At 57.4% G+C, this 24,312-nt stretch overlaps 1 protein-coding gene across 1 annotated transcript in view; it reads left to right on the forward strand.

Annotated features, from left to right (window-relative positions):
- The window catches only part of SLC7A5 (solute carrier family 7 member 5), a 37,789-nt gene extending 13,878 nt beyond the window's left edge, over positions 1–23,911 (forward strand). The window contains exons 2-10 of the mRNA XM_037040218.1: positions 1,319–1,444; positions 12,856–12,961; positions 13,630–13,674; positions 14,064–14,187; positions 15,221–15,324; positions 15,781–15,877; positions 17,301–17,450; positions 19,261–19,438; positions 20,665–23,911. Of these exons, the coding sequence (XP_036896113.1) occupies positions 1,319–1,444; positions 12,856–12,961; positions 13,630–13,674; positions 14,064–14,187; positions 15,221–15,324; positions 15,781–15,877; positions 17,301–17,450; positions 19,261–19,438; positions 20,665–20,720 (986 nt within the window). The 3' untranslated portion in view covers positions 20,721–23,911. The remainder of the gene's footprint in view (positions 1–1,318; positions 1,445–12,855; positions 12,962–13,629; positions 13,675–14,063; positions 14,188–15,220; positions 15,325–15,780; positions 15,878–17,300; positions 17,451–19,260; positions 19,439–20,664) is intronic.
- The last annotated feature ends 401 nt before the right edge of the window (positions 23,912–24,312 follow it).

The raw sequence follows: 24,312 nt of genomic DNA on the forward strand, positions 1-24,312 counted from the left end.
GGTCCCCCAGCCCTGGGTTGCTTCTGTCTAGAAAAGAGGAAGAACAACCCAAGAGTCTTCACGGACTCTTACCTTACCAAAGCCTTCTGAGGAAGAGAGGGGTGTTTGGGGAAAGGTGCAGAGAGGCCCTTTCCCTGGGCTCTGGCCATGCTGGTTAATGTTTAATGACCAGCCCTCCATGAAGAAAAGGCCCTGTCTGTGGCCCTGCCAGTTCCTGGTGTAAATGCTCCCCGGGTGCCTGGTGTTTTGTACCTGTGGGTGGGGAGCTGGGATGAGAGCGAGGTGCACTCACCTGAGAGGGAGGTGACGCAGCAGCACAGAGACCTGAGTGTGTGGATGAATTAGAAATGGGGAAATGGGAAGGCATCTGTGCTGAGTGTTTCGCTGCCTTCGTTTTAGTATAATTCTGTTTCATTGTAAGTTTACTGGGTGGCTCTGTGAACTGCCAGCTCTCAAGATCCCCAAACAGTCAGTGCTGGCTCCTGAGCGTGCACCCGTCCGCCCCAGCACTACTCGGCACAGGCAGGGTCTTCTCACAGGCGCCTAGGCAGCGCCTGCTTTTGTCTGGGTGTGTTTGCTGAGTCTGGCCTGGCTGCCACCCTGTCTCCATCTCTGTTCCCGTCCAGATCAGGTGGAAACCACCTGTGACTGGTGCAGTTTTCCGTTTCAAGGTACGCCGTCACAACGGCGGTAGAACTGTGGTTTCCTGTACCAGCTGGGCCCACCCGAGCGCGGCTGCTCCTTGGCCCCAGGGCTGTGGCATTCACCTTCAACCCCCATTTCAGGTGTTTGTGGTCCCACCCTTTGGCTTGTCACATGGATTTGTGCTGGCAGGGGACCTCACGCACCTGTTAACTCTGTGGGGTTCTAAAAGATTCTCTCCGAAGAAAGAGTTTCCCACCTTCGAGAAGTCTGGTAGGCTGTGTGTGGCCCCAGTAAATTATGGTAAATGTTGAATGGACACAAAGAGGTGAAAGCAGTCCCCTTCCAAATGGCAGGTTAGCTATTTAACCTACACTCTTAAGACAGGCTCAGCTCAACACAGGGGTGTGGAGGGTGGGGAGGGAGGGAAGGTAGCTGTGCTGATTGTTGGTCCCTTGGGATATTGAACTTTATTCATTAAAAAAAATCCTTTGTGACAGCTCAGGAGCCTGTGATTCTTAGCCTTTGACCTTGGGCCTGGATTGCTGTCAAGTTTATCAAAACAAGTCCCGGAGGATGAGACCCCACCAAAGGGGCTGGGTTTCTTCTCAGCCTGCCCCTGTGTCATGCTGACCCATCTGCCCAGTGCGACTCACTTGCTGCCTTATCTCCACAGTGCTGCTCACGGCCGTGAACTGTTACAGCGTGAAGGCTGCCACCCGAGTCCAGGATGCCTTCGCTGCAGCCAAACTCCTGGCGCTGGCCTTGATCATTCTGCTGGGCTTCATCCAGATCGGGAAGGGTGAGTGCAGCCTCTGGGCCTTCACAGAGGTCTTCTTAGGCCCTGCTGTGCCGGGGTGGGGGCGGGTCCCCACCTCTGCAGAGCCCCAGCCCCTGGATCCACCAGGTTCTCCAACACATCACTTCACCCGCTGTGCTATACTTAGCCCATCATTCTATGGGCAAGGGTGATGTGGTCCCCCCGTTCCTGGCCACTGGAAAGCCCTGTCAGGGATACTTCTGTAGGCGTCTCCTGATGCACAGAAGTGCTGGTTTCTCCCAAAGCGAAGCTCAGCTGGCCCCCGTCGGGCGTTGGCTTGGACTCCACAGACAAGCCACATTGGCTGGTCCGAGACAGGTTCTGAGAGCCCCCTCCACAGGAGGTCATCGTGAGGACACACATAGCCAGCCCCCACAGCCCTGTGTATAGAGGGGCAGGGGTGCACCGGGGCTTCACTCTATGTCTGTGTGCCATTAGAAAGCTGGAGCCCACAGAGAACAGCCTGCGTGTCCCCTAGCTCACCAGGGTCACAGCTGGCCTGGTACAGCTGGTCCTGGCAGCAGCTCAGAGCTCTGTCACAGGGGGAACCAGAATTTGAGCCACTTCTAAAATCCCATGTAGACACTCCCTCTCACAGCCACTGCCTTTCACTGTGAAGCCCTGGGTAGCAAGTGACTATTCGCTTGTCATAGCCCGTCCTCTCTCACACTTTGGAGATGGCTAGCTGTGAATTGTGTGCTTGGAAAACCCCTAAAGGCCTCACAATCTCAGGGCTTCTGGCTATGGCACCCAGAAATCCATCCTTGCAGTTCTGGGTTTCTCTGATTCCTTCCTTCCCCACCCCCGACTGGCCACACTGGGCACCACACTGTGAAGGGATCTGGTGTCCAAAGAGCATGGGACTGGGCAGGGGGCGTGCTCATGATTCAGGGGAATCGGGTGCACGTGAGGCTGCAGTGGCTGCCACATTGCCTGTCCTTGCCCGTCCTCGCTCAACGTAGAGAGAAGCCCATAGTTCTGGTGTACACTGACCTGGTGAAGTCAAAGCAGGAATCCAGATCATTCAGCAGGCCATCTTTGTTAAGTACCTTCATGTATGTGAAGCCTTTAGCATGGCATCTGGTACCTAGTAAGAACCAGCTCCTATAGCCATAATCAGTGTCATCGTGGAAGGGAAAATTCCACCTGATGTGTGGTCACTCTCTGTGGCAGGTAGCCTAGGTCAGCACCCCAGGAGCTGGACCTCTTGGGATCGTGCATCTGACCAGTGGCATCTGGCTCCCTAGGAAGTCCTTGAAACACTCTCTGCGGGTGAGCCCAACAGGCAGGGCTGGGATGAGCCAGAACCTGCCTTTAATCCCTGCCGCTGCTGCTCTGGGCGCTTCCACCTGGGACTTCAGGTTCCCGAGTATTCCTGAAGGCAAGAACTTGTCTTACCCTTTACTTCTGGGATCTCAACAGACCTAGTCAGGGCCTAGTAACTCCCTGGCCTCATGGAGAGCAGTTAGGACCCATAGGTGGGAGAAAAAACTCCATTCTGTACCCAGCACTTTGTCCAGCTGTGAGATGGGTCATCGGATAGAAGCCTTGCTTAGGAAGGCTTTTACTTGGCTAGTGTGTTTGGATATAGACAGATGAAGAATGCAGCGGGGGACCTGACTTTTGTAAAAACAAATTTCAGTAGGACTAGCAAAGAGCTTTTGTTCGGCTTGAATGTATAATGTGTTTATAATTCTGTTGCTGTTGAAAACATCCTCCCCCACCCACCTCCTGCCCGAAGCAGTTTCTTTCTGAACTCGGGATACAGTGCCGCGTCAGCAAAATTCCTGTCTCCTGTTTTTAAGAGATTTACTTTGTTCCCAGATGAATGCCTTCCTTTCTGGAGGACACATTGTTGGAAATGTTGACCCCTTTCTCCCACAATGTTTGTCTGACTCTGTTTCCCCCTCGGGCAGCATGCAAAACCCCGTGAATCCCCGTGCTGATGGGAAGAGGGCGGATCCTCCCGGCAGAGGCTCAGCTGATGTGCTCAGGTTGGCTGCAGGCCGCCCTGCACTGGCCTAGGCACTCTCTCCTGCACTCCACCCAGCATCAAATCCATCTTCCTCCTTGGGTCACCTGGCACCTGGGGCTGTAGGAGGGGCTTGGGCATGGGGCCCAGCCAACCCAGGTTCAAGTCCAGTGGGCTGTTTGTTAGCCCCAGGTCTTTGTTGGCCTTGTTTCCTCATTGCCACGAGACTGTGAGCAGACCTGCCCTTGTTCTTCCCCAGAGCTTTCTCAGACTCTGAGTGCAGTGAGCACACAGCCCCGCCAGCCAAACCTCGCTCTGTGGTTCAGAGACATCAGACACACAAGACAGGAAAATGCAGACGGGGCCATGGGGCTCCAGCGCAGGCCTGGGAGGCCCCGCTGAGGGCAGGAAGTTGTGACTGCAGGAAGGCGCAGAGATGGCTGCTCGAAGGCCCCGGGGCTGAGATCTCAGGTGTGGGAGGGGCTCGGGCAACTCCTGTCGCTGGGGTTGGGATGCCATGGTGCTGAGTGTGTGGGGACTAGCGCCACCTAAGGTGTCTGGATTTGCTCCTGGCCTTCTCAGAAGGCTGTGTAGAGGTTGGGTGGTCATTTCTGATGAGGGTGACAGAAACAGCCGTCTCAGGAAGCGTGGGTGGGGGTGGCTTGGCGTGGGGAAGCCACAGAGAGAAGCAGATAGACATGGTGGGCAGAGGACACTTTTTGGTTCAGGACATACCTGCCATCCCCTCCCCCTGCTTTTGCCATTTTTCTTTTGTCTGTGGGCTTATCTATGACACCCTGCAAGGTTCCCCGCCCCAAGGTCAGGCCGTTCCCAGAGCTGAGCAGCTTTTCCAAGGCTGGAGGGTGACAGCGGGGTGTGGAAGACTTATCCCTCACACCCAGGTCCCTTCTGGAGGCTGTACAATGGGGCGCTTGTGGTTTTGCTTGGCTGTAAAGAACAGTGGGAGAACGACTCAAGTCTCCTTGAGCAGTCACACACCAATTGCATGGTTGCGCAGATAAAAGATCCCACAAAAACCCTTTCTCTCCCTCCCACATTGTGTCTGAGCAGAATGCCCTTCCCCTGGAGGTCACGGGAGGAGACGTGTTTCCTATGCGTGGGCCTGGTCCCCCAGCCTCCATGGCAGCTCACACGAGCTCGCCCAGCCACTAGGACGTTGTCCCCAAGTGTCGGGAGACCTGGTGTAGCACTGGGAACAGAGGCACTTAGACTCTGAGTTGGTTATGGCCTGTGTCCGGTATGGCCCCAAGTTGCTGGGAGGATGGGGATCAAGAAAGCACAGGAGATGCCACTGGCTAGAAGGACCAGCCTGGCAATGGGGAAGGCCCAGGCAGGCCTGCGAATGACCACATGTGCCCAGGGCTAGAGACTGGTCTTCGAGTCATTTTACAGTTTGCCTCATAGGTTACTGGGTCAGGGCTTGGAGAAGCAGTGGCCTGTCCAGTCCTGCATAGCACTGTCAGCAATCTCACACGGCTTGTGATGTTAGGTACCGTGCGCAGGGATGGGAGCTCCTTCAGGAACTCTGTCCTACCCAAGAACACCGTGTTGGGCTTACAGGCCAGGGGGTGGAAAAGGCCCACACAAATGGGCCAGGCAGCCTGGAACAGCCAGGCAGAGGCAGGGAGGAGACCCTGGGCCTGGGGGTGGGGGTCTGGGGCTTGAGTATGGCTCTTCTTGGGCGGGTCACTTTGTTTATTGGAGCCTTAGTTTTCTAGTCTGTGAAATGGCTACACTAGCAACGGCAGCCCCAGGCCATCGGCCCTCTCTTTGCTGCTATGAATTGTTGCCAGATGTGGGCCATCCTCCCCTGCAGGTAGGGGATCGGCACATCAAGTACTCCCAGGCCCCACTTTCCTCCTTAGGGAGGACTCAGGGGCACCTGTGACAGAATCTGTCTCAGAGGGGAATCAACAGTGACTGCAGAACACTGCAAGGGCCAGGGGGAGGCAGGGAGGGCTGGGCTTCTGTGTTCTGCAGCAGTGAGTCACCTGTGCCCCAGGAGACAGAGATGGGGCCTCAGGGCCCCTCCCCTCCCCCCACGAGCCGGTCTGCCCCTCTGAAATGCTCACAGTGGCGGTCACACGGCAAATATGGGAGCCCCTCAGCCCCCGTGGAAGAACTTGTGGCAATATAGCCACGATCGAGGGAAGGTTGGCTGCCTTCCCCGGGAGTGTGCTTTGATCATTTCTAATTGAGTCCTTCCTTTGGGCCTGCACGGCTCTGTGCTAATCCGGCATCCAGAATCAGAACAGATTTGCAGTCACGTGCTTTGTGTGCTGCCCTCTGGGACGAAATCAAAGGCCTGGGAGCTGGGCTCTTTCCCACTGCTGCCCTCGCTCACTGTGCCCTGGGCGGGTGGCTGCACAAACAGAGCAGTTGGGGCCAGAGCTGTGACAAGAACGGGGGTGCAGCCACGGAGCTCTGTGCTGGCCTGGTTAGTCCTCAGGGGTCTCCTAAAGGCTGTGCAGTCGGAAAAGGTTCCCTTCCTACTGGGATTTGAGGCTTGAAGCTGATCGTGAGGCCAAGGGGTCAGCTCCGCCAAGGGTTGAAGAGACGCGCCGTGGACAAGCGGTGGCCGCGGTGAATGAGCTCTGTCCTCCTCTCGGCCAGTCCAGAGTCCTGCCACATCACTGTTCCCAGACGTCAGGCAGAGCCAAAGTAGAGCGGGCACTGGACTGAGTCACTCAGCCCGGTGTAGGGAGACAGATGGGAAAATGGGATCCCCAGTAGGCCGGCCGCGGGGCGTGCTGGCTCTCCGTGCGCTCCCTGAGTCCTCTAGGGCACAGAGAGCTGACTGGCCAGACGGGACTCAGAGCTCTGAGGCGTGGTCAGCCCACTTTACAGAGCACGATCCTGAGGCCCAGCAGCTGCTCGCTTAGCCTGCGACTGCAGAGCAGGGTCCAAGGCCACAGCCTTCCCACCGCGTCCCGACCGTGCCCCTAAGGTGCAGAGTAGCAAGCAGCAGGGCTTGACCGGATGGAGTGAGGCTTGGCTGGTCTCTGACGACCGGGAGTGCTTGCAGCCGCGCAGCCAATGACACAAACTTGGGGGCGGGGGAGCTGAAAACACTCACAGTTCTGGAGGCCAGAGGGTGAGGACCAGGGCCGTGCCCTCTGAACCCGGTGGAGCAGGAGCCTTCCTTGTCTCTTCCAGCTGCTGGTGGCATCACTCATCTCTGCCTCCGTCCTCACGGGCCGCTTTCTGTGTCTCCTAAGGACACTTTCATGGGATTTAGGGTTCACCCTGATCCATGATCTCATCTTGAAATTCTCACTTTAATTACATTTGCAAAAAGCCTTTTCCAGGTCAGGTAACATTCTGAGGTTCCAGGTGGACATGAATTGGGGGGGGGGGCCCTGTTCAGCGCATTCCACAGTGTAAACGGCCGTCACGTGGAAACCCAGAGGGTAGCAGTGGGACCAAGGCTGAAGGTTACAGCGGTGGACACTCCCTCAGCTGTGGGGATGACTTCCTCACAGTCCGCATCCTGAGTCCCTGGCCGGCAGCGATGCCTCTGGGCTAGCTGAGCCCTCGACCTCCTCAGGCTCTCACAGGCCAGAAGCACTGGGCGGGGCAGGCCTCGTCAGCCCTGAGGCTCTGGAATTCTCTCTAGCTGCACCGAGAAGATGGCCATTCCCATACTAGAGATGTTGACAGGCCACGGGTGGGATTCCCTGGCCTGGGGCCCAGATGAAGCCCTGTGGAGCCTTTGGCCAGGCCTTCCCTGTGCACAGAGGCTTGCTGAGGTCTCAGGGGCTGCAGGGACGCGGCGGGGGGGGCTCTTTGTCCCCTGATTCAGGACCCAGAGGGCTGCTCATCCCCCAGGTGGGAAGAAGGAGAGATCCCGGGCCTGCCCCTATATGCACATGGCCTTCCCAGCTTCTTCTGTGAAGCTTCTCCAAGCAGGGAGGGCTCCCCTGCATATCCCGGGTTGATGGTGGCTTCTATGGCTGTGGCTGTGTCTGTATGACACAGTGATTTGGGCTGGTTTTCCCTGAAATCAGCTCCCTGGGGCCTTTTGAATGTTCCCAGCCCAATTACTGTGATTCTCTGGGGGATCCTGCAGGCTGGAGGCAGGCACTGCCTGGTTCCCAAAGCAGCCTGTGACATTGCAACTTGCCAAGGGCTCAGCATCTGGCAGTGTGGTAGCTTTCTCACTCCTGACAACCCTCCCAGGAGGTGCTGCCAAAGACTACATTTTAGGGCAAAGAAGGCAGACTGAAGATTGAAGAGCTTCGGGGGTGGGGAATGCAAGTTAGAGGCAGCTTTTAGTGTTGCCGTGGCGTGATGGGAGTCATCAGCAACGCACCGTGGGGTCCTGGGCTTCCCATACCCTTGCCCCCGGTCCTCATGGGAGGTCCTGTACTGCTCCTGTCCCTCTCTTCTCAGTGGATGGCAGGAGGGAGAGCATGAGGCTAGATCTCAAGTGGGGAAACTATGCAGTAATTTATGTGGGTCTGCCTGGGCCTGGAGCTCTATGTTAAAGCTCTGGTTTGGGGTCCCTGGGAGAGAGGACATGGGGCAATTAGTGGGTCTGCCCTGGGTATGGGGAGCAGCGGCACGTGGGCCATACCTCTGTCATCCCCTGTCTAGAGTGGGGTCTCAGCCCAGCACTGTTGCCTTTTGGGGTCATCTGCTGTGGGGCCACACTGTGCATTACAAAATGTTGAGTAGCACACCTAGCCCCCCACGACAAGCCCCCCGGCTCCCACCCCCAGCGTGACAACCTTTAGTGTCTGCAGACACTGTTGCATGTGGCTGGGTTGCTGGAGTGGGTGAGTGGTTGAAAACGGTCGTGTGGAGTCCAGAGTTCGCCCTCCTGCTGGGAAGGAGGAGGCCCGTTCCCCGTGCTGCTGCTAATGCATAATGCACATCAGTAAGTGGAGGTATGGCTGCCTCACTTCTTGCTGCTCTGGAGACAGGCAGAGCCATTGCTCCTGAGCCATCACCCCTGAGCTCCTTCAAGCTGTGCCAGCCCTGTGGGGGCTGGGCAGAGCCAGCAGGCCTGGCGTCCTCTCTGGTTCCACTGACGAGAGCAGCATGCTCAACCAGCCTTTGGCCATGTGCCTGGGGGAGCTGTGGGTCTCTGCTTCAGGCCAGAAATCGGCACAGACAGGCTGAGCAAGCCCAGGAACTCGGCTACGGGTGCACTTGAGCGCTAGGCTGCTCTCAGCAGTTCACTCTCAGATCACCCCCTCGGTCCCTTGTCCTCAGTGGACCACACTGTGCCTGCGTGAGCTGGGAAACAGTGAAATGACAGGGCAGAGGGACAGCTCAGGGGAACTGCAGCAGGTTGATCGGGGTCCGAAGCAGCTAAGTCCTTGACTGAGCTTTGCCAGCAGCCCTCAGCACACCCCACACCAGGAGAGAAGTGGGAGGTCTGCCAGCCATGCTCATGGCTGCAGGGACTGCTTTCCTCCAGGGGGGGTTGGTAGTGAGGCCCTGGACAACTGAGGAAGGTCCTGGCAGGTTACCCCAGCCACGGCTGTCCTAGGAATAGAAGCATCGTGGGCTGGTTGGGAGGGACCTGGCTGAGGCCCCAGGTACAGCCCAGTGATACACTTCAGTCCGAGTTGGTCAGAGCAGCTAACAGTGTTCATTTATCTGGGGTTTCAGAGGCTGCAAAATCGAGCTGTAAACCCTAGGAAATAACCATTCAACAGCAAGAATTCTTTTTTTAAATTTATTTTAATTTTTTTAAAGATTCTATTTATTTATCTATAGAGGAGAAGGGAAGGAGAGAAATATCAATGTACGGTTGCCTCTCGTGAGCCCCCTGCTGGGAACTGGCCTGTAACCCAGGCATGTGCCCTGACTGGGAATTGAACTGCCATTGTGTGGTTCGCAGGCCCGTGCTCAATCCACTGAGCTACACCAGCCAGGTCAACAGCAGGAATTCTTGTCCCCAGCATCATTGGCTCAGGGAGAGGACTGCATGTACCTGTCACACTCTGAATCGGCCACCCCTTGATGACAATATTGAAGTTACACAGATCTTAGGGCTGGAAACACTTAAGCCTCCCCAGAAAGCCCTGGGATATATTTCAAGCCTGGAATTTTGTCCTCTGCACGTGTCACGTCCATCCCCCGTGTAGCAGCATCTCCCACCTGTTCACTTGCGCACACACAGTGTCAGCAACTCGGCCGTGCTTGGGGTGGGAGGCAGTGTTCACAGCTCCACCACTATCTGTATCCCGCCTATGGGAAAAGAAATCCAATCTGAATAATAAATAGGAGGTATACAAGTATATCCTGCCCTGGCTGGTGTGGCTCAGTGGACTGAGTGCCGGCCTGTGAACCAAAGGGTCGCTGGTTCGATTCCCAGTCAGGGCACATGCCTGGGTTGCAGGCCAGGTCCTCAATTGGGGGTTCACCAGAGGCAACCAATTGCACATTGATGTTTCCCCCTCTCTTACCCTCTCTCTAAAAATAAATTAAAAATATATATATATCCTAATAGGAAAATGGGGCAGATTAATGAGAAAATTGTAAATTCAAGGCAAGTTTGCCTCACCCTTAAGGAATCTTTATCATGAGAGACCTTTAATGTTCCAGAAGTAGTTGTAAGTCTGACCCAGCAGCACCCTGTTGGGGAAGGGGAGGTATGTGACCTTTTGGAGATCCAGGCAAGCGGGAGCAGCCCCAGGCAGCAGTTCCAGACTCAAGGAGCACCTGTAGCATCCTGAGGTGGTGTGGCCTCTGGCTCATGCTTGCCATACCTGGAGATACGACATATCCGCTGCCCCTGCATTCTCAGGGACTGCTGTCATGATCCCACACCGGCTGCATGCCAGCGGTCCCCACACCCCTGGGCAGGTGGCCTGACTCCCAGTGTTCCTGTTAGACAGATGCTCCTCCTCTCTCCCCACGGCAGGAGCATGCGGGCAAGGCCCTGGGGCAGGCAGGGTTCCGCAGGCACAAAGGAATGCACGTTACAGAACAGTCCACGCGAGAGCAGCTGGGAGGGAGCACAGAGGAGCTCCCACTGCCCTGAGCTGGCTCCCAGCACTGCCCCCACCCACCCGGCCTGCTGACCGCCTTGTGACCAGGCAGGCCTGGGACCAGGCCTCCAAGAGGGATCATGTGCGGGGGTTCAGGGGCAAGGTGCTGACGACCCCGGAGCCTGTTCTGGTCACGAGATCGTGGCCTTGTGGGCAGGGTGAGGGGAGCTTGTGGATCCTGTGTTCATCCCCGACCTCAGGCGGGAGATCAAAGGCCTGAGCATCCCTGTAGGGCTGGAACAAATAAGCTCCGAGACAGAAGTGGGATGGATGGACGGAGGGGCCTCCTCCCCACTGCGGTGGTTGCTGTAAGAAATTCACTACTGCCCCGATGTGCAGGCTTTAGTCAGGTAAAGTGTCAGGTTATATGGGAACCTCCTCTCACAGGTCCCCTTGCAAACCTCACATACTGTCACCCTGTCCTGTTTCCGGGGTGACTGAAGGTGTCACTTTTGTGGAAGGCATAAGCGCCCTTGGGGACCTTGGGTCCCCTGTGGGTTCCCTCATCCCTGTTTCCCCAGGGACTGGCTGACCCACTGGCCACTGGTAACACTGACCCACATAGCAGCCCGGGGACTGCGTCCCACCCAGCTTGGGCCAGTTGGACCTGGACAGCAGCTTCTCAGCAGGGGTGGGGCACAGACCCTTGCATGTAGAGCCACAGACTTGGTTCGAAGCAGCCCCCAAACTAACAAACAGTCCACACCTGACCAGTAGTTCAGCTCGCTCCTCCAGCGTCGGGTGAGCAGGAGGCAACAGAGCACCTACGTTCCCCTTGGGGGTGCCTTTGCTGTTGTTTAAAGCCCTCTTGTGAGTGTATGGGTGTGCTGCACCCAGCCCGGAGCCAGGGGACCCAGTGACTGAAAACCCAAGGGCCTGGTGACCCTCCCCAGTGCAGAGAAGAGGGTCACTGGCCTGTGTCTGTTGGCACCGGCTGGGGCTGGCCCCTCCTCACAGAGCGAGTCTGTCCAGGCCCACATGTTCTTGGACCATTTGGTGGATGATGGACCATTTGGCGGATGATGTAACAGAGCCTCAGAAAGGGCCAGAAACTGTCCTGGTAGCCAGGGGCAGTTTATGTGGGTATCTGAGATACCCGCATTTCAGTGTCAACTGTGCTGGGCTGAATGGTGGCCCCCAAATACATGTCCACTGGGACCTGTGACTGTGCTTGTATTTGGAAAAATGCTCTCAGATTCAGTCAAAGTAAGGATCAAGAGGAGACCATCCAGCATTAGGGTGCGCCCTAAATCCAATGAGCATCCTTGTAAGAGGCAGAAGAGGAGACAGAGGGAGGAGGCTGTGTGAGGAAAGGGGGAGAGACTGGAGTGATGCGGCCACAAGCCAAGGACCCCTGGAGCTCCCAGGAGCTGGGAGAGGCAGGGAGGACCATCCACAGAGCCTCCAGAGGGAGTGTGACCCTGTGGCACCTGGATTTCAGCCTTCTGGCCTCTGGAACTGGGAGGGAAGAAGCCTCTGTTGTCTGAGCCCTCAGTCTTCGGTATCTGTTAGTGCAGCCCTGGGACACTCACGTGGGCCTCGCTGAGCCACAGTGCACGGCAGACGGGCTTGTCTCGCCACGCGCTCCGAAATAGTGAGTGCAGGGCCACAGGATGTGGGGTCCTATCCTCTGCGGGTAGAAACAGTCAGTAGAGGAGTGGGCCTGAGCTGTCCGGACCACACCCCCCACACCCCGTGTGTCCAGGAGCCCAGTATGTTGTTCATCTGGATTAAGGACCAAGGCTGAAATCCACCGGCCCCGCCCCACACCGTCCAGAAGGTGCCCAGGTTGAGAGTTAAGTGGTGTCATGGCACCACCAGCCTGCTCCGTCCTCTTATTCTGCTCAGTCCCTGCCAAGTTCCAGAGTCTAGATCCCTTTGGGGTCATTTCGTGCTCACCGCGGCCATGAGGAGGTGGCTTTCAAGAGTTCCATCAGACACACGAGAAGGCCGGTGGGGGTCCCCCGACCTGCGGCTCTCCAACTGAGGTCTGTGGGGGGCCATGCTCTGAGGTGACCAGGGCTGATCAGCCCCTCCCTCCCGGCATGTCCCTGCATCTGCCTGGGCTGTTGGCACTCGGAATGACCAAGGGTCTGCAGAGGTACCATGCCCCTCTCAGATGGACTACAGGCCCCTTGAAGACCACGTCCCTTCAGGTCGTGGCAGGGTCATGCTCACCTTGCCTGAGCTCCCAGCCCAGGGCTGACTTCCCTGGGAAGTCAGGACCGTGTGCGTCGGTGGCTCAGTGGGTGCATTGAATTTGTCACAGTGGAAAGATTTCACCCCAGTGTTTTTGTTTGTTACTGTATCTTGTTCCAGGGATATTCTGGAACTTACTCCGTGGCCTCTGTGCAGAGCTCTCTAACCCAACATTTCTGTCTGTTTGGCCTTTGCAGGTAGTGTGTCCAATCTGGATCCAAAATTCTCATTTGAAGGCACCAAACTGGATGTGGGAAACATCGTATTGGCGTTGTATAGTGGCCTCTTTGCCTACGGGGGGTGGTAAGTTCCAGGATGTCTGGGCCTTGGGACACACAGGGCAGGCCCTGAGATGTCCAGAAATCTGAATCTCTTGGCCACACCGGCAGTTGTGGAGAGGGGCGGGAAAGCCTCTCAGAGCTGCTCGAGCCCCCATGCATCCCGGGAAAGCACAGGACGGGCCCCGCAGCAGCCTCGGGTGCCTGTCTCCGCGGTGCCTTGGCCCCTGAGAAGGCGGCCCTACAGATAAACCTTCGCTGAGGGGTGTGAAGCATCTACACTCCATAGGCTGGGCCTGCTGGGCCTTGGCTGCTTCTTCGCCAGGTTTCCCCTGACGCTTTCTGTCCTGCTGGGTCTCCGCCTGGGGCCCCCCTCTCAGGCCGGATTATACTGGGCCACAAGAATGGCTGCCACGTGGCAGGCAGGTCGGGGGTGAAGGTGCCGGAAGGCTGGTCAGAGAGAGGACAGGGCCAGCTGAGGGGGTGGGCCTGCTGGGGTCATGTTTTTCCCAAGGGAGCAGGACTTCGCCCTTGCCCCCAGCTGTTCGCGGAGATGGGCCCCGGTGGTGGGGGAGGGGTCTCCTCTCCCCTGGCTCAGAGCAGCCAGCGGGGACTCCCCACAGAATCTGTGTTCTCTTCGCCCCAATGACTCTGGAAGGAATGTGTGGTTAAACCCTGCTCTCTGAATTCTAGGAACTACTTGAATTTTGTCACAGAGGAGATGATCAACCCCTACAGGTACGTGTGTGAACACAGACATTTCCTTTTGTTATTTTAATGTGAGAGAAGGAAGAAGCCAGTCCTGCCTAAGAACCCTTCTGTGGGCCCAGCCTGGTCTCAGATAAAAGCAGTGCAGGGCCTTTCATTTCAGGAGGGGCCTTGGGGTTGGGATCACGCTGGGGTGAAGGGGTGCTGGGTTTTGACCTCCAACCGGCCACTCAGTGGCTCTGTGACCTGCAATGTGGTTTCCCTCCGAATAAACAGGAATGCCCATTTGACAGAAGGGGAGCTGAGGCCGGCGGGGTGGAGTCCCTAGCCCAGGTTCATAGAGCTGCCTGGGCTAGGGACTGGGGTGTTGGCACTGTCAGGGGCCGCGCTGGGGTGACGTGCCCTTTCGTTCCTTTCAGAAACCTGCCCCTGGCCATCATCATCTCCCTTCCCATCGTCACCCTGGTGTATGTGCTGACAAACCTGGCCTACTTCACCACACTGTCCACCGAGGAGATGCTGTCATCAGAGGCTGTGGCCGTGGTAAGATGACCAAGGCCGGCCCTGCCGCCTCTGAGCCTGTGATGTGGAGCAGACCAGGCCCCTTGTCTGCAAACTGCACTTCTGCACGGAGGGGTCGAGCTGCCCTCTGCCGAGTCTGCCAGAAAGTGTAGGGTGCCGCTTCTCAACCCTGGCTGCTCATGCCCAGGCTGCACCCTAGGCCAGTGTTAAGTCAGCATGTCTGCAGCGATCCTGGCATCGGTCTTTTAAAAGTCAAGGGCAGAGGGGGTGAGTCCATTATGGTGATTTGGATAGTCCAGTCCCCGCGACTGAGGTCTGCAACCCACAGCACAGGGAGGAAAGGCGCAGTGGCCCTCTCCCACCACTGCCCGTGACATCCTGAGCCACCTCTGCTGGGCATTCCAGACACAGGGTTCAGAGGAGGGAGAGCAGTGTCCCCGGGCCCCATGGTGGGCAGCAACTGAACACTGTGTCAGCCTTCCAAATCCAGCAGAATGGGGCCCTGAGTACCACCAGGGGCCTTTGAATGTCCTGCGGGGATCCTGCGGGCTCCCTCCCCGTAGTGTCCTCACCAGCAACCTCAGCAGGCAAGGGTTGGCACCCATCCACCCACTCCACCCTCAGAGTAAATACTCATTGAGCCCTGCTCTGGGTCAGGCGATGGGGACCCAGAGACAGAGACAAAGCAGTGTTTCCTTGTGGAGCAGACCTGTGAATGGGGAGGAAGCCTGGCACCTGGTCAACCTGGTGTGATGCTGGGGTGAGGAGCACCGAGGGCAGTGCCAGCACGTGGGGACGAGGGGCAAAGACTTCTTTAGAGCACCAGTGCTGTTCTAAAGAAGTCTCAGTCCCTGGGACAGCCCCCCACAGTCCAGACGCCGAGGAGTCACTCGCATGCAGAATGCTTGTGAGGAGTGTGCAGGGGGTCAGCAGACAAGGGGGCTGGGGCTGGGCCGGGCTGGGCTGTGAGGACAGTGTGCTGTCCAGGTGGGGGGGTCGGGCTGCGGGCTGGGCATCTCAGAGCATCGCTCACTCGTGCTCGGTCTCTGTCTAGGAGTTCGGGAACTATCACCTGGGCGTCATGTCCTGGATCATCCCCGTCTTTGTGGGCCTGTCCTGCTTTGGCTCCGTCAATGGGTCCCTCTTCACATCCTCCAGGTGAGCCCCCCAGGACCTTCCTTCCACACTTGGGCTCTGTGGGAGCGAGGGCAGGACTCAGGGGGCAGGTGGGTGCATTGCTGCACGCTGCTTTTTAACACGAGCTTTAAAGGCTGTGGGGCTTTTTGTTTTTTTGTTTATGTTGGGTAATACATAGCTATCAAAACGTCCCAGTAATACAGAAGGAACCACGACCCTCCCCTCCCCAGAGGTGACACAGCTGCTCCACTGCTGTGTCCTGCTGGACTTTCTGGTGGGTTCGTTGTGCGCCCTGCCTGGGGGGAGGGGGACTGGAGGTGAGCAAGGCCCCGAGTTTCCCCATTGCCAGCAAGTCGGCCAGGGACAGCAAGAGGGCCCCTGTCGGAGAGCTCAGCGCTTGGGCATAGGCGCTCTCTACTCCCCACCCTGCCTGGGCTGCTCGGAGATGAGGCTGACCACCAGTTTTTCTGTCCACAGGCTGTTCTTTGTGGGGTCCAGGGAGGGCCACCTGCCCTCAATACTCTCCATGATCCACCCGCAGCTCCTCACACCCATGCCCTCCCTCCTGTTCACGGTAAGCTGGCAGCGCCGTCTGATGCCCTCTCCCCGGGGAGGACTGCGAGCAGATTGAAGGGCAAACCCGGGTTTCCCTTAGGGATCAGTGTTGAGGGCCCCCAGCAGGAGCAGGGGTGGGCTGAGGCTGCGGGGTCCATCTGCATGACATCCTCCCAGCTCTGCCTGGTGTCACCAGGACAGCCAGCCGAGGCGGAGACCGAGATACAGAGATGCTAACGGAGTGCTTCCCTGTTCGGCGCCCTTCACTGCGTGCTCCACGAACAACAAAGACGCCAGATTTTTTTTTTATGTTTTTAATTCCGAAAGTAATATACAGTAGTTATAACAAAACTTCAAGCAGTCCAGCATATGTGAAGTCCCATTCATTCCCCGAGGGAACCAGAGTTCATGGGCGGCTTCCATGCTCCGTGCCTCCCTGCCCGGAGCGCAGCAGCATGCTCACAGACGCATGTGCGTGGCGCTTGTATGTCTAGTGAGACCACATTATGTGTGCTTTTCTTCAGCTTGCCTCATGTCTCTCCTCACCCACTAGACACGATTTTATTAGTTCTCTACTGCTTCGTAACAAGTCTCCCCAAAGTTAGTGGCCTACACAGAAAACATTCATCATCACTCGGTTTCTGTGAGTCAGTAATTCAGGGCAGCTTAGCTGGGTGGCCCTGGGTCAGGGTCCTAGTGAGGTGGCAGTAGAGGGGGTTTGGGGCTGGGGTTTGGGGCTGCCGTCCCATCCGAACCTCTGCCCAGGCTGGAGGTGCCACGTCCAGGATGGCCCCTCCCACCGCGGCTTCAGGCGGGAGGCTGCAGTTCCACAGGATGTGGGCTTGTCCCACAGGGCTGTGTGGACGTCCCCCTGTGATAGGGCACCTGGCTGCCTCCAAGGAAAAGGGAGCTGAAAGGAATAGCAAAGAGGAAGCCACCATGTTTTTGTAACCTCGCTCAGGAGTCCCACTTGTCATTTCTGTCTCGGTCTGTTGGGTAGGAATGAGTCAGTAGACATAGCCCAACTCAAGGAGAGAGGGCCAGGCCCCACTTCTCAAAGGGACAGTTAGCAGATGACCCTGGGACCTCTAAAACCATGCAGAGCTGGAGCTCAGTTTCAAAACCCTGGTATGGAGTCCAGTGGCCCAAGTGTCTGCAGCCGACTTAGATGAGCCTCGTGCTGGGTACTTGGGGCGGTTCCCAGCCATTGCTCTTCCAGGCAACGCTGCGATGAGTGTCAGGCGTGGCATTTGCACCCTCCCCCTCACAGTGGGCTCTTTGCTTTCTGAGAACTTGCGCGTTGCTCAGACTAGGTCTTCCTTTAAATTGGGAGTGCGCACGTGCCGTCAGCCCCCTGCAGACACATCCCAGCATCGGGGTGGCCTCCGTCATCCGGCCCAGGCCCTGCGAGGGCTCACACTTCCCCGTCCCTCTGCTTGCAGTGCATCATGACCCTGCTGTACGCCTTCTCCACTGACATCTTCTCCGTCATCAACTTCTTCAGCTTCTTCAACTGGCTCTGTGTGGCCCTGGCCATCATTGGGATGCTGTGGCTTCGCTACAAGAAGCCTGAGCTGGAGCGGCCCATCAAGGTGAGGGCCCCGCCGTGGTGGGTGTCCCAGGCCTGGTGGGTCATATGCTGAAGAAACCGGGCCCAAGTGTCCCTGGGGGCCCTGTGTTGGGAGCCAGCCCTGCATAGCCTCTTGGTTCTGCCCCTGCCGGCACGTGCCTGGGCAGCCACCATCCTCCTAGAGAGGGTTCCGGTGAGGATCCACCAAGATAAACCTGTGAACGTGCTTCTGGACTCGGACGTGGAGGGTGATTCACCCAGTCAGGGACTGTTAGTTGGGAACCTCTGGAGCGTGCCAAGGCGATTCCAGGTGCTGGGGCTCATCAGAGGGCAAAATAGACTCCCTCCAAATCCACGTCCTCCTGGAGCTCGTGTTCTGACGAAAGGGGGGACGGTAAACAAGAAACCTGCAGTGCCTGGTAGGCGGGTGACGAGCACCGTGGGCGCAGGACGGCACGTGGGCAGAGGGGTAGGGGCCACCTGTGGGGTAGGAGGTGACGTGTCCTATCCACCCCACACAGGACGGCTCCGCCTCGGTGTAGAGAGCCCGGGCATTAGGCTGCCCAGGAGAAAGCTGAGGTTCCGACTGAGCCCGGCCTGAGGCGGATGCAGCTCTCCTCATTGACCCAGGGCTAGGGGGCAGCTGCCCAAGGCTGGCCTCATTTCTGCAAAAAGAGGGACCAGTGAAGTCCATGCTCCTGCTGAGGTTCAGTGAGCACCTCAGCTGTGACTCGTGTCGGGGGAGTTAGAGGGAGGAGCTCATGGTGGCCACTGGCTGGCAGCTCTTGTCCCTTGTCCAGTCCCCAGTGGCATTTGGCCGTCCCATCTGGCACCTGCCCACAGGCCGCATCCCAGTGTCCCCCACCCAGCAGTTCCACAGAGGTCAGCAGGGCCCAGTTCCCTGCCTTGAAAAGGTTCTTTGGGGCACCAGGGCCACCTTAGTTCTATCTCCATGTCACCTGGGTATGTGGTGGGCTCGGTCCCCTGTCAGCCTGTGCCTGTGGTGTGGACTCTGTCCTCGTGCTATACTGGGCACAGAGTAGGCTTTGTTTCACTGTTAATCTGGGCTGGGGGAGGGCATGCAGTGCGGGCTGCCCGGTTGGACTCTCGCTAGCCCTTTATCTCCCGGGGCCTCTTGCCAGTGTGTAGACAGACGGCCAGGTCTGTGTGTAAACGAGCCCACCCCTGTGCAGAAGCAGGGTGGGGGCACCCCTGCGGCTGGTCTGCCTGCTCGTGGCTCCGCACACTGTAGTCGGCCTGCCCACAAGGCTCTTTGAGCAGGCGGCTGCCCCTCACTTATTAGTGGGTGGTGGTGGCCTTTCCAGAAATGCCCCCCCACCTTGGGTGACTGGGTGGGTGCTGGGCTAGGGTTTCTGCCCTGTGATGTGGGAACCAGCAAGGTCGACCTCCTCTGACCTTGGGAAGCTTCGAGGGACTAACCTGGTTATTTGTGTTCATGGTTGGCACTGTCTGTGCTTTGAGTAATTACTGCCTGGTGCCTTGTGCTGAGTAAATGGAGACCAAGGGAAGGTTTCAGTTCTCCAGAGACCCCGCCTCTTGGGAGGCCAACTCTGAGGAAACTGAGGTACAGGAAGGACAGCCCTGGAGGTCAGAGCCACTCTCAGACCAGGTGGGAGCACGGGCTGTGCTCTGCAGGTTCCCATGGGGGAGGCGAAGCGCCCTGGGGAGGAACATGGCCGCACCAAGGTCAGGAGGGCAGCGGGGATGCATCACTTTCAGCGGGAGGGACAGGACTTGTGCCGACAGGACATGGGAGGCGTGTGGAGTAAGGGCTGGGTGCTGACCGCCGTTGCCCCACCCTCCGTCCCCAGGTGAACCTGGCACTCCCCGTGTTCTTCATCATGGCCTGCCTGTTCCTGATTGCCATCTCTTTCTGGAAGACCCCCGTGGAGTGTGGCATTGGCTTTGCCATAATCCTCAGTGGCCTGCCCGTCTACTTTCTTGGGGTCTCCTGGAAAAACAAGCCCCAGTGGCTCCTCCGGGGCATCGGTGAGTATCCCTCCGGTGTGGCCGGGCAGCGGCGCCTCTATCCACCCCGCTTAGGGTCCACCAGTGCCCCCCGCCCCGCCAGCAGACTGTCTGCCGTCTCCTCTAATCCCATAGCCGGGGTGGGGATGGGTTGGGGGTGGGGGTGTGCTCGCGGCACAGACCAAGGGATTCAGGCACTTGATGTGTCTGGAGGGGCCGTCTGGCCCATGTATTTCAGGGATAAGGCGCTCAGCTTGGCACCAGCTAATCTTAGAACAAGGGATTCCAGAAAACCAAGCTGCTTTTGCCAAGTAATGAAATACCACTGCCTGTCGCCAGCTTAAACACAGGCTGACCCAGAAAGGCAGGGAAGGAGAAAACAGGATCTCTGCGCGGAGGTCACAGGGTCAATTGACAAGCCAAGGTTGGGAGCCGGTACTAAGGTCCCTCATGCGACCAGCTCCTGGGAAAGTCATTGGTGTCAGCAAGCCCGCCCCCCAGTCACTGCATCCTGGGTGGCTGTCTTGGAATTCTGATTGGTACCTACCCAGTAACTAAGGCTGTCAGTCCTTTCAGCGGACCTTTGCCTCCCACCCAGTCTGGGCTCCCTCTTAATCATCTTGCAGGACATACCTGGGCCCTAAAGCAGGGCTCTCTGTCCTGAAAGCGCCCCCACAGAGTCTTCATCTGGGCCCCTTGCACATATGCCCCTGCTCCACCCCCTCTGTAAGATCACAGGTCTGTCGTCTGGCAGTGAGCGGTGACCTTGCTTTTGGTCCTGGGTGTCTGTGAGGCAGTGGCCCAGGTGTGAACAAATGGGAAGGGCCATCAAACACTCCCCCAGCCTCGGGACTTCTTATCCCTTTAATTTCTCCCATGATCCCAGGGTTCTCAAACAGGGTGAGGGGCAGGGCCAGTGCTCAGCCAGTTGCCACGTTCCTTGGCCACACCCTCCCTCCAGGGTGACTTCAAGTCCCTGGAAGAGGTGCCGGGATTCTCTGCTGCTAACCTGGTGGAATGAGGGCTGGTGCCCGCCCGGAGGGAGGGAGGCCCTTGGGCCCAGTGCTCACATTTTCAGATCAGGAGGTATCCCATAAAGTTCAGGGTTTCTGGCTTCTCTTGCAACCGTGGAAGTTGTGGTGTTATGAGTCTGGCTGCGCTGTGGCTCACAGCACTCACAGGTGCCGCTGGACCCCAGGCACGGGACTGCCTGACGCTGAGTAACTCTGCTCTCCCCTCCCCTGCAGCTTCCATGACAGTCCTTTGCCAGAAGCTCATGCAAGTGGTCCCTCAGGAGACGTAAGGGAGAAGAGCCGGGACTTCCTACGCAGGGCGTTTCTGGGTGGACGGAAAGCGCACAAAGATCATTTCAAAACAACTCACCAACCTAAAAATCGACTCAGCCCATCATCCAGGCAGCTCAGCTGAGCACCCCGCATCGTCCCTCCACCAGGCCAGGTGCTGGGGACACTGTGAAAACTGGTACAAATTTAATCTCAGAAGGCGAACTTTTATCCATAAGTCTTCAAGAGGGCAAGGCACGAATGTGGAACTAAGAAGAGGCTGGGCCTTCTGACCAACTGTGGACTTTTTGCCAAGGGCCCAAGAGGGTCCTTGCCCTTTTCCACCTTTGTTTATTTGAATTATTTTTTTAACTTAATTTTTAGGTCAAGTCGATGCCACAATGATGACTATTTTTGAAAGAAATGGGGAAGGACAGGTAGGGGCAGTCTTTTGTCCCTTTCCACTGCCAGCAGAATGATGTGCCTCTGGGGCTGGCTCCTGTCGTGGGTGAGACCCCCAGCACCAGCTTCAGGCACAGTCTGGAGGGAGGAGGGATTCCGAGAGCTGAGCACCACAGCTGCCAGCGAGCCACCGAGACTCGGCCTCGCTGTGTGGACAGTGGACTTGCACTGCCAGTTGCGTGTGTTTGGCTTGTTTTTTTCTTTTTTGTGAGTAGCTGTAGTGACATTGGGAAAACTAACCCCGGGCTTATGTCTCTGCCTTAAAGACCTGAGGTGGATCCATCCCTCTCTAACCCCTAGAAAGGAAAGAAAATCTCAGAGAAATGGCCAGCCCCAGCTCCACAGAAAGAGCCAGTTCCTGTCGCTGGTGGAGTTCCAGGTTGAGGTCATGGGCATCTGTTTGATCCTGGAGCTCCTGCTGGTTTCTGGGCTAGACCCTGGTCATTGCGGGTGCTGTGGGGCTCCTGACTTTGTGCCTCCTGCCTGGCTCGGCAGCCTGAGCAAAGGCACAAAGGCAGGAGGGTCTGGGCCTCTCCTGTGGGCAGCGCACCAGGCCTGGTTTACAGGTAATGCTGCCTCTCGATCTTTTCTGTATCCAGTTCAGGAGTTAACTCAAGTTCTCTCAGACAAAGCCCCGGAAATCTAGCAATAGATGCCACCAGGCAGGTCCTTAATGAGCTTCTCCTCCAGGACCCCCAGGGAGCCCCTCTCAGGATCCCCAGAATTGACTTCAGTGGGTGGATGGCAACCCCAAAAGGCTGACCAGGACTGGCTTCCAGCTCCTGGCCATGGCGCCACCATCCCCCCCCTGCTACTGGCACGGCCTTCCCCAGACTCAGTTGCAGTCAGCAGAAGACAAAGAGCCAAACCTTGCTCACTGCTCCAACTCTGCACCTGCTGCGGAGGCCGCCCTGGCTCTCTGGGAGCCTGCGCGCCAACACGACGTGCCCACCCTCCACTCCAGGGAGGCTTTTGTCCGTGGGCTCCCATGGTGTCCTGCCCAAGGGAGACAGCTGAGGCCCAGCCAACATGTCTGGCAACCAGCTGGGTTTCCTGAGCTGTCACTGTGTTCAGGAAGCCATCCTGGGGAGCCACATCAGCTAGGCTCAGGTCATCCTCCTCAAGCCCCCAGTCTGAGGTGGTGGGGCTCTGCCTTGGTCTCTGACCACTTACCTTTTCCGAGGAGGTTGAGCTGAGTCCTCAGGCATCAGGCCTCATTGCTCAGCCACGTGAGCTTCCAATGGCCCAGCCAGCCAGCTGCCCCCTACCTGGGCTCCAGGACCCCCACACAGTCCAGTGGACCTAGAGGAACTTGACAAGGAGCTCTGGAGACCTGGGCTAGGTTAGGCCTAGAGGCTGAAAGGAGTCAGCCAGGTGTCTGTCCCCCACTGACCACCACCTCTGCTAGAAGAAAGCGGAGCTGGTCAGGGGACCTGTGCCATCCTGCGACTTCTGATGTGTGAGGACCGGCCTCTATGCAAGTCTCCTCATCTTGGGGCCATATGTCACTTAGCTGGGGTGGAGCTCAGCATCTGAGGGTGGAAAATCCATAAGACAGGCTGGCTGGATGGGCCATTTGAAGCTGCAAAGACCTGACTGCAGACTTACTGTGTTGGGCAGAATCCTTCCCCTGGGCCTCAGTTTTCTCACCTGCAGATGGGGGCACTGGTCAGTCAGTGTACCACCTGCTTGGTGGTTTGCTCATGCCCAGGAGACTGGACCTCGTAGTGACTGGTGGCCGGATGCTGACTCGGGTGCGTGGCCCACCTGCCTTTTCATGGGGATCCAGCAGCAACTAAATGGACAGTTGGCTTCTCCCGGAGGGGGCGGGGTCACTTGGGCTCCTGTCCTGCTTCAAACCTCTGGCTCTGGAGTGATAGGGCCTTGCCAGATGTGGGGAACCAGGCAGCTCTGCCCAGACCATGGTGGCTACCCCACAGTGGTCTTCAGCAGCCTGAGGACAGGTGTGTGTCATGGGGAACTGGGACACTGTCACCCCTGGAGGGCTAGACTGGGGCCCCAGGGTTCCCTATCCGAACTGAGAGGTCAAAGGCAGTTCTGAAGTGCGGCTGGCTGTCCCCAGCACCTGGGCTGGGACCTCTGCTGAAGGTGGGTGGGAGGCCCAGTTTGTGATTCTTGGGGCTGTGTTTCCCAACTCAACCCAGCCCAGGGACCCACCTCAGCAGGTAGGACGGTCCGGGGCTGCATCCCGAGGTGCCTGCCTGCAGACACCCCGGGGTCCTGCCATGTTGGCGTCTGGGGAGCAGAGACTTTGTTCTTTCTGACCACTCTACTGACTTGAGCCTGGAGCGTTCACATTTGTGGGGACTAATTTTTTTTTAACCAAATCCCTGGCATAACCAGCAAGCCTTTGTTCAGTGTGATGCTGTTCTGTTTTGTCCTGAGGTCTCACTAATGTGCAGGGTGCTGTTGGCGCTGTGTTTATTTATTTGCCAGGTCAGGTAAGCCTGGCTTCTCCAGCATGTTTTGGCTGTCTCTGTCCTTGTCGGAGTCCCCGCCACATACATCAGTGCTGCCACTGTGACATTGCTGCCACCGGTCGTCGGCCTGGCCGGAATACCTCCACCAAGTAATGACGTGTGTGGCTTCAGTGTCTTGTCTCGTGTTAATGGCTAACCTGTTACATTTGGCTGGTTAGGGATGGGGAGTTTTGTTTTTTAGTGTGTGTGGGTTTTTTGGATTTTTTTTTTTTTAAGAAAATGATCAGAATTATAAGTACTGCTGGTGGCCTTTGTGTTCTTTCCTTCAGCGTCAAATTCTGGGAGTAGGAATGTTCCCGGGGGTGACACCCCCAGAGGATTGATCATGTACCTTTGGGCCCACCTCACTCACACTCTCACAGACACAGCCTCCAGGAGGCCAAACAAGGTGGCCATAGCCCCCTCAACGGGTGCTGGAGGTTGGGAGGGAGGCAAGGTGGCTCAGCAGAGTTCAGTGTACCTCTTAAAATGGGCATCGAAGTCAAGACCAAGGAGAGTGGAGCGAATGTTCTGGGCCCCAAGGTGGGAGGAGTTTTCCCATAGGCCCGGACCAGGGGGACCAGGGCATCGGGGAGGAGACAGGCCAGGTTGGGGTGGGAGGGAAGGAGCAGGCACATTTCCTCAAGTCTCCGGCAGCCCTGAGAGCGCC

The sequence above is a fragment of the Sturnira hondurensis genome, unplaced genomic scaffold (genome assembly GCF_014824575.4).
Source record: "Sturnira hondurensis isolate 20B ecotype Veracruz unplaced genomic scaffold, ASM1482457v3 Scaffold0002597, whole genome shotgun sequence".
NCBI classification, from domain to species: Eukaryota; Metazoa; Chordata; class Mammalia; order Chiroptera; family Phyllostomidae; genus Sturnira; species Sturnira hondurensis.